At 40.2% G+C, this 13,629-nt stretch overlaps 1 protein-coding gene across 1 annotated transcript in view; it reads left to right on the plus strand.

The window, feature by feature from the left end:
- Positions 1-373: 373 nt before the first annotated feature.
- Positions 374-13,629, plus strand: part of LOC145358198 (multiple epidermal growth factor-like domains protein 9) — a 325,223-nt gene continuing 311,967 nt past the window's right edge. Inside the window, exon 1 of the mRNA XM_080211982.1 lies at positions 374-854. Coding sequence (XP_080068108.1) covers positions 578-854 — 277 coding nt within the window. The 5' untranslated portion in view covers positions 374-577. The remainder of the gene's footprint in view (positions 855-13,629) is intronic.

Consider the following 13,629-nt stretch of genomic DNA (forward strand, 5'->3'; position numbering starts at 1 on the left):
ATTTTAACCCAGATTTGTTTCAAAGTGACACTGCCAAATGAAATATTGCTGTTTGCTGGAAAGCTTAAGTGATGCACATCAGCATCGCTGTGACCCAGACTGAACTATACGGTGACCTTTTTAGTTTGTCGCTTGTTGTGAAACTTGGTGCAACTTCCTCCTTCTTGGGGTGTGACAGCTATGAAGAGACGTCTGAACTCAACCCAGTTTGCTTTTGTAAGAAATCCAACCTCCCCTCGCATATTTGATTGGCGCAGGCCGCCTTTGTACCAACCCAATTGGATATTAATCAACGGCCTGGTTTGCGGAGCAGTGGAGTCAATCAAGGCGGAGGGGCGTGGCAGGGAAGGGAAGGAAGGGGAAGGCAAAGGCAAAGGGAAGGCAGTTTCGCCGGCTTCTCGCTGGCGATTACACTGGGAGAAGTGACCGCGCTGTCACTGTCAGTGCGAGATGCGGTTGCAGAGGAGACACGCTGCTCTTTAACACAGGGCATTTCTGATCACACATTGTCTCAGCTTGGAGGGGTTGTAAAACAAACCATTGATTCCAGGACTCCAAACCTGAGATCGGAAGTGCAATGTTGCCCATGGTAGGGAGACTGGCGTTGATAATGATGTGCTTGGCATTGCCGGGACTGAGACAGGCAGCCGGCACAGATGGATGGAACGCTACAGAGGGATACAATGTCACAACCCTGCTAGACTTCCTCAATAGTACCAGCTTGCAAGAGGAGATCTCGAGTACTACCGAAAGCTCCTTTGCAACATCAGCAGTACCTTCTACTATTGTAACCACGCAAACCACTACCATTCCGCCTACTACTACCATCGGCTGGGAATGGGAGGAATCACAAGGTGAGTTCTTTCTCCCTGTATCAAAATACCGCCCCCCCATACCCATCCAAGTTGTTTTTATTGTGGTGTTAATAACCTGGTTGCAATGTGAATGGCTAATTTAGAGGGTTGACAGAGACTACGTACGTCCAACGTTGATAATTTTTCGGTTTATACCGGCAAGTGGAGGAAACACATTAGGGTTGAATTGGTATTGCAGCTATTTCTGGCTACTGTGGAACAGACGGCAATAGAAATGAATATTAAATACAGAGTATGATCAGCGTTATTTACACACTTTTAGCTCTTATTCAATGGTGTCGGTAGGATTGAATGATGCAATGGTCAGGCGCCATCAATACTGTACATATAGATTCTCAACTCCATTTCAAAACAATGGGAATTGGCGAGAGTAAGGCGGTGTACCTTACCCTTGAACAGCTTTCTCTGTATATTTTATATCTATCCCAGCGCGCGCACACAGTTGTTTCTTTCTACCATCACCCTCTCCTCCATACAACCACTATAAGAGGAGATGATCTGAGGGTGGACATTTGTGTCCCACTCACAAATACCAACAATGTTGCTCGGAGTGACGATTTATTAAATTTGACATTGTTAGAATTTAACAGGACGTATTGCAATTGACTCGTGTGTGTATGTGTATCTGTGTATATGTATATGTGTGTGTGTATATATATATATATATATATATAATTAATTGCCATTTCCAAAGACACTTGTTTATGCGTTTGGGGGAGAACATTTGTGCAACCATTTTTGCTTCAGTGACTTTTTTTAATGCAAAGATTGACAATTCTGTACATTCTTCACGTCAATCAACACGAATGTTTAGTAAGTAACAACAAGAAAGGCTTGTCAAACAGCGTGTAAGATATGTGCCCTGACTAAAGTGAAATTACAGCTCAGGGGAGTGTTGTACTGCTACTTGTTGACGTCAAGTTTCATGAGTGCCTGACACTACCATGTATCATGACCTGGCACCAGGCCTTTCTGTGACTCAAGAAGACACAAAGTGTGATCCCTTGAGAAGGCCACCTCACACAACCTGTACTCAGCAACATGTTCTCTACATTCTCAGCATGTTGCTAAACCATGTTTCATAACATTTGTGACATTTGTCACATCTGCTCAGGAGTTTATAATATTACTGAAGAAACTTTGTGACCTTCCACCCAATTCTATCTTAATAATATTCAAATTGAAACTTTTGATATGATATCAGATGACACACCAACATAAAATGCATATCTTTATTTGATGTGATTTATTATTGCCATGTGTATTAGTATTGTTTCTTGCACACTGTACAGACAAGGCATACCATATATAGAGAAGGAAAGGACAGTGTGCAAAATGTAGTGTTACAGTTGCAGAGGGAGGAGCTGAGTTTGGAGATGAGTTTCATAGGAATAATGGTGTTATTACATAAGAAAAATAATTTGGTGAATTTCTCCAATAGCCTTGTGGGTAAAGACAATTCCACTGCAGCAGTGAGCCATCCAAATCACAAAGTTCCAGAATCTATATTTACTTAGCACATCTCCACCAAGGCAATAACCAGACAGCAAAACCTATCTCTGTGCCTCAGTTTAGTGAGACTAATAAAGAGCTTTTGTTTTAATTTTTGATTGCTAGCCAGTACTGAAACCTACAAAATGGACAACTGGACATTGATAAAAACAGAATTTAGCTCCACTGTGATGTCCACTGTCATCAAGTAACCTGCCAGAATTTCTTGCATAGGCTTAGAATTGAAGAATGGCTACGTGGGATGAGGTACGGTTGGAATTATTCTGCACAAAAGAATTGGCCCATCCTGAAGAAAAATGCAATAACTCCTGTCCTACAATGGCATTCATCAAAAACTTTTCAATCACTGTTCCCTTGTCAAGTAAGCCATCACATTCCCAGCGTAATTATTGAAGCTGCTGCATAATAGTGTCTTAAGTCAAGAACGTTTTAAAGAAAATGTTTAACTATATTTGAGATTTTGATCAGTTTCTTTTGATGGTACTTTTACCTTTAAATTTGCTGCTGGTCACCAATTCTCTTTATTGCGCCAAGTGTTTCCAACTTTCAGTGCCTTACATAGATTTGGACTTTACCCCCCCTCAAATTAGAAAATTATGCATCTAGGTGTAGGGATTTGTGTTAGGCTGTGCCATTTTGTTTTCAGCATGATTCATCCAAAATTGATCAAACTAGAGCAAATTTAAAGACAAAACTGATGTTGCCCAGTTGAACAGCATTTCAGGGCAATTTTACATTCAGTGGTTTGCAAATATAGTTCAGCAGAAACTTGAGAAAAAGACACTTCTTGTCAATTAACAAAATCTTGACAGCAAAATATATCAAAATCACTGAATGTACCAAAAGTGCAAACTCTTGGCCCTAATATTACTTTCCACTATTTTGTCCTCGGAACTTACATTTATACTGTAGTTGTCAATACAATTGGCTATTTATTTTAGAAATAATTTGTTTTGGAAAATCAAAAATCTTTCCTGTGGTCTAAAAATGGCCTGAACAGGAATTAGTGAATGTATTTGGCTATTGAATGAAATTGGGATTGTGTCATTCATCCTTAACATGGCCAAATCAGGACCGCTGTGCCTTTGTGCTACCGTTAAGGGCTAAATCTTTTCTGCAGTTTATTTTTCAGATGCAATAAAATTATTCCCCAGGAAATCTCTCTCTTTTTGGGACTGTTTAATTGAGAAGTAGAATTCCATTCTTCAATAAAAGATTATCTTAGTCATATCCTGGGATGTGTAGATTAGAGGGATTAGCGGGTAAATGTGTAGGAATGTGGGGATGAGGCCTGTGTGGGATTGTGGTTGATGCAGACTCGATGGGCTGAAGGGCCTGTTTCTGCACTGTAGGGTTCTATGATATAGTGTTATGTTAATCATTAATATGCAAATTTGTATTGCAAAAAAATTCCAGCATATTGTAAATGATCAGTACCATTACCCAATCCATCGTGTCCATTACCACGGATTTTTCAAATGTTAGTAAGGGAAATATATCAATGTGAATTTGACAATATTTTGGAAATAGTCTTGTTTGAGTTTACAATTGAAGAAATAATCCACCTGCAAAAGCTTACAAATATTTCCTTGAGGTAAAGTGAATGTAATTATTCCCTGTGTAGTATTTTCATTGGCTACAGGGGAGATCCCAAAGGATTGGAGAATACCCACAGTTGTTCCTTTGTTTAAAAAGGGTAGCAAGAATAATCCAGGTAATTACAGGCCAGTGAGCCTTACATCAGTGGTAGGGAAATTATTGGAGAGGATTCTTTTGAGACAGGATTTATTCCCACTTGGAAATAAGTGGACGTATTAGTGAGAGGCAACGTGGTTTTGTGAAGGGGATGTCTTGCCTCTTAAATTTGATCAAGTTTTTCGAGGAAGTGATGAAGATGATTGAGGGTAGGGCAGTGGATGTTGTCTACATGGACTTCAGTAAGGCTTTTGACAAGGTCCCTCATGGCAGACTAGTGCAGAAGGTGAAGTTGCATGGGATCAGAGGTGAGCTGACAAGTTTGATACAAAACTGGCTCGGTCATAGAAGACAGAGGGTAGCAGTGGAAGGGTGCGTTTCTGAATGGAGGGTTGTGACAAGTGGTGTTCCTCAGGGATCCCTGAGGGACTTTTGCAGTTTGTAATATATATAAATGATTTGGAGGAAAGTGTAACTTAGTTGATTAGTAAGTTTGCAGACGACGCAAAGTTTGGTAGATTTACGGATAGTGATGAGGACCACCAGAGGATACAGCAGGATATAGATCATTTGGAGACTTGGGCAGAAAGATGGCAGATGGAGTTTAATTTGGACAAATGTGAGAGAATGCATTTTGGAAGGTCTAATACAGATAGGAAATACATAGTAAATGGCAGAACCCTTAAGAGTATTGATAGGCAAAGGAATCTGGGTGTACAAGTACACAGGTCACTGAAAGTGGCAATGTGGGTGGAGAAGGTAATCAAGAAGGTATACGGCATGCTTGCCTTCATCGGCCGGGGTATTGAGTTTAAAAATTGGTAACTCATGTTGCAGCTTTATAGAACCTTAGTTGGGCTGCACTTGGAATATAGTGTTCAATTCTGGTCACCACACTACCAGAAGGAAATGGAGGCATTGGAAAGGGTACAGAAAAGATTTACCAGAATGTTGCCTGGTATGGAGGGCATTAGCTATGAGGAGAGGTTGGAGAAATTTTGTTTGTTCTCACTGGAGCGGTCGAGGTTGAGGGGAGACCTGATAGAAGTCTACAAGACCATGAGAGGTATGGACAGAATCGATTGAAGCTTTTTCCCAGGGTGGAAGAGTCAATTACTAGGGGGGGGGCATAGGCTTAAGGTATGAGGGGCCAGGTTTAAAAGAAATGTACGAGGCAGATATTTTACAGAGGGTTGTGGGTGCCTGGAACTCATCACCGGGGGAGTAATAGAAGCAGATACAATGGTGACTCTTAAGGCGCGTCTTGACAAATACATGAGTGAGATGGGAATAGAGGGATATGGTCCCTGGAAGGATAGGGTTTTAGTTCAGTCGGGCAGCATGGTCGGTGCAGGCTTGGAGGGCTGAAGGGCCTATTCCTGTGCTGTAATTTTTTTTGTTCTTTGTTCACTACAAGGCTGCTTGAAATTTAGCTAAATATATATATAAAATGTGTCAATAAGCTTACAACTTAATAAAAATCTTTAACAAAAATTTATATTATACCTTTTTAAACAGACTATTCAAAACAAAACCAATTCAAATGTACAGAGTTTTCAGTTATTATTTTTATCCCACTGGTTGAAATATGCTGTTTCATAGTTGAAGTCTTTCTATTGTCGAAAAATATTTTCTCTAACATTGCTTTCCCAGCCTCCTCATCATCCAAGATGATTAGGGTAGGTTGGTGACATATTAAGCCTTCTCCAAGTGCAATTTTGGGGCAACCTTCCATCAGCTGCCCATGTAAACACAATGATGATTCATCTTCAACAACTGTGGATGATGCTATTGGGCATGGCTCAGCATGTTTCTCACAATCGAACATTAAAGATTGATGATGTGCCAAATGGAGAATGCAAACTATTCAGTGATTGAAAATTACCAAATGACAAAATTAAATCAGAAATATGATTGTGTCTCTTTGTAAAATAAACGTGAGGCAAGGGTATTGACTCAGTGTTCTTGTGCAAAGGCGTTTATATTTCATGATTGAATAAAGAACTGATTTAACAGTTACTTTATGTGGGGGGAGAAAATGCAATGTTAACCCAACTAACATAGTCCATGAAATTAGAATATATTGACTAAATGCATGAGAAGTAAGTGAGAATCATGAACTATGTTGCGGATAAGGAGATTGGGCAATTTGATACTGGTAAGATTCTGGGCTTGAATCCTCATTCCTTTACATTTCTGCGTTTCCAGCTGTATAACTATAAGAAAGAAGGAATAAAAATTGGTAGACAGGTTCCCTGTTGCTCCCAACCTCCATCTGCGTCACAGAGTAGCTTAGCTGAAGGCTTGCTCAGCTGCCGATGATAAACAGCAGAAGTAGGATGAAAAATCGGTTAGAAAAATGTGGCTAAAAAAAAAATGCAATGAACACTGTGCAAAATAATGATTTTCTTTCTTAACCTTCTCTCTCCTTGAATTGGGGGAAAATTCATTGATAAATGGGTGGAATGATCAACTTTAATAACTGTTTATTAGTTATGAAGTGTTGATTAACAGCAAATCCATCTCACCTTTATAGTGTCATTTTTCTTATCACGTTGACTTACGAATTTACCTTCAGTTACATTTAATAAACCAATTGTCCTATTAACACTACATTGCACCTTCATCGACTTTTAAAAATATTTGCTGTTGTTTTCTACGACCTGCAAAATTCCCATTATTTTTGGAATTCTTTTGTTTATTGTCATCCTATTTTCTGATTGTTACTTTTGTGTTATAGGTTTGTTGTTGATAAGTAAGGTTATTGTAAAACAATTACTACCTGTCAGATTCTTCGTTGTTAACTGAGCATCTTAAATTGTGCAGCATGGACATGACAAAAATCTGTTGGTTAATAAAACAGTAATTTTTCAATCAGCACAATAGCTGATGTCTTCAGAGATCAGGTCCCGTAATGGCTTAATTTGAGTTCTAGAATAAGAAAATATTGCTTTTCTAACAAAAAATTGTTGAAGCATTTCCTGGTTTGCCTGAAAATTTTGTGGAAATTGTTCTCTGTAATATTTTTGGGAGGCAGCAGACTGCTACTCAGACCCAGTATTTATTTGCCAATGTGTGGGAGTGTCTGAGGGAGTGGATGTACAATATCAGTACTTCAGCTTCCAAAAAGCACACAATATCAGCATTTTCCTTAAATATTCCACTTTTGTTCATTTGACACTGTCTCACTTCATATATAAGAATGTGTAGGCTAACTAATGAAGTTGTATGGTGGGTTTAAATGGACAAAATAGTTTTTCAGCAGCTCTAGCTGCAGCACAAAAACATACTGACTGTACAATCATTAACTATTCTCTCTTTAAAGTGAAGAAATGCATTGGACTATTTTCAATTTGTTCTATTTCCCTCCACATGTAAAGGAATGATCCTTTTATACCTTTACCATTTTCTCCCTTTACTCTCTGCCAAATATATTGACACCTCCCACAGGTAATGTTTGCCTTCTGCTGCCTTAGTCAAATGGCCTTTACTCACGTTAAGCCTAGATATTCAGCAATGTTGCCACATATCATTATAGCCTGGACTAATCCAATCTTCATCTAATATCCATACGTGAGTTTCTAGGAGTTAACGGATGGTGTTCAGACCAGTAACCTTACCAGATTTTTCTGAGTTTAACCCAGATACACTGAAGCTTGCTTGCATCCATTCATGCGCTTGAAATAACATACTTACTGCCATTGTGTCTTAGATCAAGTTACTCCGTGCACGTTGAAGATCAATGAATGTCCATTCTTTATATTATAAATAAAAACTTGAGAGATTTCCTCCCTGTGGTTTGGATACTTACGTCTTTAGTCAGTAGAGTCACAGGAAAGTTCCTTAATTTGTATTTACTAATGTCTAATGTACAGCTTATTCTTTCAAATTTACTGGATATTTTTATTACAATTTATTTTATGGTGGGGGGCATACACTCAATTCCATTTACTTCAATGCCTTATGCAATGTCCCAGGTCAACAACCTATTGTATCTCTGTAAAATATACAGTTGAAAATGGCTGAATGTACCAACTTGATGCTCTCAGCCTACCAAAAATGGCATTTGTGATAGAAACCAATCAAGTTCTTCTGCACTGTTTCATTGTTTATTTTCGTTAAGGCGCAGGATTGAGTTAAACACATACAAAATTTAATACGTAATGATGATTGCTTGCAATAGAATTGTCAGTAATTCTGCCAATAATTAGACCAGGGAAGTAATATTCCTTTAAAATAAATAGTAACTTGGAAGGCATCAATTATAAAGCTAGTCTCCTAAATCTCAAATTGAATACCTTTTATACATGATCTTTTCACACAGGGTAAAGTTCTCCAGTTGTGTTTAGATATTTGTGGGGAGGAGGGAAATACAACCAGGTGGGCAGGCCACTTTTCATGTTGCTTAAGGCTTATCAAACAAAGAGGATTTCAGATATATCTTGTAGAAATTTCTGTGAACGTACCGGCTCCCTTGGTGTAAGATGACAGAATGGATTTGGGTGGGCAGGGAATCTGACTGTTGATGATCGCAGTGTTACTTTCCGAGTGAGAAACTCAGAAAGCTTCATTTCAATGTGACGTTTCAGTATGGAACATAGGACAGCACAGTGGTGCAGTGGTTAGCACTGCTGCCTCACAGTTCCTGGGACCTGGGTTGAATTCCAGCTTTGGATGACTGTCTGTGCAGAGTCTGCACAGATTCTCACCATGTCTGCGTGAGTTTCCTTCAGGTGCTCCAGTTTCCTCTCACTGTCCAAAGATATGCAGGTTATGTGGATTTGTCCCTTAATGTCCCAAGTGTAGGTTTGATGAATTAGCTATGGTAACTGTTGGGGGGGAGATAGGGTGGGGAGAGGGCCTGAGTAAGATTTTCTTTTGGAGAGTCGGTGCAGATTCTTCTGCATTATAGGGATTCTTGATTAAATTTAGGAAGTCGCTTAAATACAAGTACTCAAAGATGTGTGTCTTCTTTTACTCTCAAAAACATCACATTACAACAATTTTTTAGCAAGTTTATATCTTCTGGCTGGTGTGAATGTTGGACCCTTGGAGGATGAGAGGGAGGATTTAGCGGTGGGCAATGAGGAAATGGGTGAGGCTTTAAGTTTTTTGCCTCGGTCTTCACGGAGGAGGACACGAATAGTTTGCTGGATATTAAAGATAGAAGGATGGTAGGAGTTGAGGGCCTGAATGTGATTACTATCACTAGAGAGGTAGTGTTTGATAGACTAATGGGACTGAAGGTGGACAAGTCCCCAGGACCGGATGGAATGCATCCCAACGTTCAAAGAAATGGCAGAGGTGATAGTGGATGCCTTAGTAATTATTTATCAAAATTCGCTGGACTCCGGGGAAGTGCTGGAAGATTGGAAAACGGCTAATGCTACGCTGTTGTTTAAAAATGGTAGGAGACAAAAGGCAGGGAATTTTATTTTAACGCCTGTAGTTGGAAAAATGCTAGAATCCATCACCAAAGAAGAAATAGCGAGGCACCTAGAAAAGAATGGTTTGATCAAGCAGACGTAGCACAGATTCATTAAGGGGAACTCGTGTTTGACAAATTTATTGGATTTCTATGAGAATGTGACTAGTGCGGTAGACAGAGGGGAACCGGTAGATGTGGTGTTTTTAGATTTCCAGAAGGCGTTTGATAAAGTGCCTCACAAAAGGTTGCTACAGAAGGTTAGGGTGCACGGAGTTGGGGTTAAGGTGTTAGCGTGGATAGAGGATTGGCTGTCTAATAGGAAGCAGAGAGTTGGTATCAATGTGTGCTATTTCTGGTTGGTGGTTGGTGACTAGTGGAGTGCCACAGGGATCGGTGCTGGGGCCTCAACTGTTTACCATTTATATAGATGATCTGGAGGAGGGGACTGAGTGTAGGGTGACGAAATTTGCTGATGACACGAAGATGAGTGGAAAAGCAAATTGCACGGAGGGTGTGGAAAGTCTGCAGAGGGATCTGGATAGGCTGAGCGAGTGGGTGAGGACCTGGCAGATGGAGTATAATGTTAGCAAGTGTAAGGTTATCCACTTTGGCAGAAGTAATAGTAGGAGGGATTATTATTTAAAAGGCGAAAAGCTGCAACATGCTATGGTGCAGAGGGACCTGGGAGTCCTTCTGCATGAGTCGAGAAAAACCCAGTCTGCAGGTGCAGCAGGTGATCAAGAAGGCGAATGGAATGTTGGCCTTTATAGCAAGGGGAATGGAATATAAAAGTAGGGAGGTCTTGCTGCAACTGTACAGGGCACTGGTGAGGCCGCAGTTGGAGTACTGTGTGCAGTTTTGGTCGCTGCACTTGTGGAAGGATATATTGGCCTTGGAGGGAGTGCAGAGGAGGTTCACCAGGCTGATACCGGAGATGAGGGGGTTGGCCTATGAAGAGAGACTAAATAGACTGGGTCTGTACTCGTTGGAGTTTAGGAGGATGAGGGGGGATCTTTTAGAGATGTATAAGGTAATGAAGGGGATGGATAGGGTAGGGGTAGGGAGATTCTTCCCACTTAGAAAGGATAGCAGGACTAGAGGGCACAGCCTCAAGATAAGGGAGGGGGGGTGCAGTTTAGATCAGAGTTGAGAAGGAACTTCTTCACTCAAAGGGTGGCGAATCTGTGGAATTCTCTGCCCATTGAAGTGGTGGAGGCTACCTCGCTAAATATATTTAAGTCACGGGTAGATAGGTTTCTGATAGACAGGGGAATTAAGGGTTATGGGGAGAAAGCAGGAAAGTGGAGCAGATCCACTTCAGGTCAGCCATGATCTTATTGAATGGCGGGGCAGGCTCGAAGGGCTAGATGGCCCACAGCTTCTCCTATTTCTTATGTTCCTATGTTCTTATGAGCATGTAATGGGGACTGATGTAGAGTGAGTAGGATTGTTAACTCAAGTTAGATATATTCCTGTAATATACATGTAATAGAACCTCAGGAACATATCTAACCACAGTGCCACAGTGGTTAGCACTGCTGCCTCACAGCACCAGGATCCTGAGTTCGATTCCTGGCTTGGATCACTGTCTGTATGGAGTTTGCATGTTTTCCCCAGGTCTGCGTGGGTTTCCTGTGGATGCTCCAGTGTCGTCCCACATTCTGAAAGATGTGCTGGCTAGGTGCATTGACCTGAACAGGCACTGGACTGTGGTGACTGGGAGAATTTCACAGTAACTTCATTGCAGTGTTAATGTTAGCTTTACTTGTGATGAAAAATAAATAAACATTCTCTCTCAATTCCAACTGCCCTGTCCAGGCAAATAGTCTTTTTCCATTAATGTTTTTAATTTAAAACAAACTGAAGTGGGGATAAGAATTGCAATTTGCTTTAATGCCCCATGATCTTGTTTCTGTGTTGCTCACAGCATCATCCAGCTGGAGATTAATCTTCAATTTCTCTGGTCTCCAGGACAGCCTGGAAGAGTTGACCTTTCTAGAGTTCAGTCTCTACATTTAAAAGAGATGACCAATGAGAAATTTAACAACTCCAGTAACCATTGGCTAAAGCCTAGAAATGCTGGGAAGAGTTCTCCCACCCTGTCCACCACGGAAATCATAGTGGGCCGGGGGTGGGGGGCGGCGGACCACACAAAGGTCTGTTGGCTCGAGTGGATTCTGCGGTTTTGGGGTGAGCGTGGCCGGAGAATCCCACCCACTATCTTTGGAATTAGGAGAAATTACTCGTTTGTTCAACCAGTAATTTCAGCATGTGCAGGACAGTTATCCATAATAATTGATATCATTTTAGCCTGAGCATAATTATTTTTATTCAGGAATTGAATGGACCCTCAAAACATTGTAGAAGTCATTCAAGCTTGGTAATTCAAATAACAAATGATGCCAGTAGGAAAGATCTGAACATTTTGACCGTTCACTTTTACTGATGAACAGAAGAGGAAATTTCTCAGATCTGCCCATACTGATACAAAGAAGGAGTAAATCCACCTCACACAGATTCCAGCCAATGCACTGTTGCAAAAGGTGAAGCTTGCCCCAGAAGGAGCTCCCAGAACAGTTTTGCTTCATTCAGTTTGAGCACATCGAAATTTTGAAATACTGCAGGCAGAGTTGATGAAAGCCATTTTTATGGGTCATATTTTTAGATTGTCCAACCATTTTTTGATGAGTTATGGCACGAACTATTTTCCATCTGTTAATCTGTCTCAAGTTCAATGTAGAGAAATCACTAACGCCAATTTTGACAGCTTTCTACAATAAAATTCCAAGGAATTTTTATCGCACAGAACCATTCGAGAAGTTTTGCTTCAACATCACCAAATTTAGATTAACATAACCATTATATATAACCATTTCACGCAGAATCTTGTCGTTTGTAGATGATGCTGCCTGAATGACACCATATTCGAGTTAATTCTGTGGGCAAAATTTTCTGGCCTTTTCTGCTGGTTGGATTGACCAGTCTTGCCGAAGGCGATCCTCTGGGGTGGATTCCCGGCGCAAGGCGAGCCATACAAAATGCAGTTGGCCTCAGCAGGACTGGAAAATCCCACTGGTGGCCAATGGTGATCTCTCCACTGCCAGAAGCTGCATTGCTGGAAAACCCCAGCTCGTGAGTTTAAATTTTTAACCAGAGAAGTCAGCATTTTGCAATTACAGCTCAAATTCAGATTTGTATGTTATCTGCTGTTACTTCTTGTGAAAATAGAATCAAGTAACAGTCACTTTGGTCTCTAATATATGGTCTTGGAACCTAGCAGTCTTTCCTAAATAACTACTCCTTGTATGAAGCTCTGCCCTTGCAAAAAATGCTGCAATTATAAACAAGCAATTCAGTCAGATCAATGGGTTACACTCTGACAGAGACAGCGAGAAAGGAAATGAAGGGAGAAAAATACATCAAAGGTCTGATGGGAGCGACATTCTGACTGAGAATGAAAGCTGAGGTCTTTAACCAGCAAACATTCAAGGGTTCAGAACAGACTAGGGAATTGGTGCTTTTGCCCACTAAACCTGTAGAAGGAGACTCATTAAAAAAGATGATGTTGGTTTTCAGTAGTGTCTCAATATTTAGTGGTGTTGTTGATCCAATTCCACCTCATCAGCTGACAGTTGATCAATTAGATATTGCAACATTTGAGCAGTTAATGGACTGCGCGGAGCAATATTTTGATTCATTGATGGAAATAAAATGGAAAGGTTCTCTGTTAATGATTTACCTCTTCTAAGTTACAACATCCAAATGTGTTGTTATTTGAAATATGGCATAATCTTATCTCGTTGATTGGGATCATGGACTTGCATTAACGTTAGATGACAATAAGTATACCCAAACTCAGAATTGTACAAAACATCCCCAGCGCAACCAGAAATTATGTCAGTATAATCTTGTATTACTTGTCACTTGAGAAAATGTCCCAAATAAATATATTTTCAAAAAAATATATTTTCAAAAATAGGGGAAAAAAATCAAATAATCTAGGTAAATAAAACAAACCTATAAAAGGATTTGTCACTGAAGTTTAGCAGTTCAATAAATTTAAACATGGTAATGGATCAGTGAATTTGATACATAAAATCCTACTGCTCTCGAGATATT

This window comes from Carcharhinus amblyrhynchos, chromosome 25, assembly GCF_965287045.1.
Source record: "Carcharhinus amblyrhynchos chromosome 25, sCarAmb.v2.hapA, whole genome shotgun sequence".
NCBI classification, from domain to species: Eukaryota; Metazoa; Chordata; class Chondrichthyes; order Carcharhiniformes; family Carcharhinidae; genus Carcharhinus; species Carcharhinus amblyrhynchos.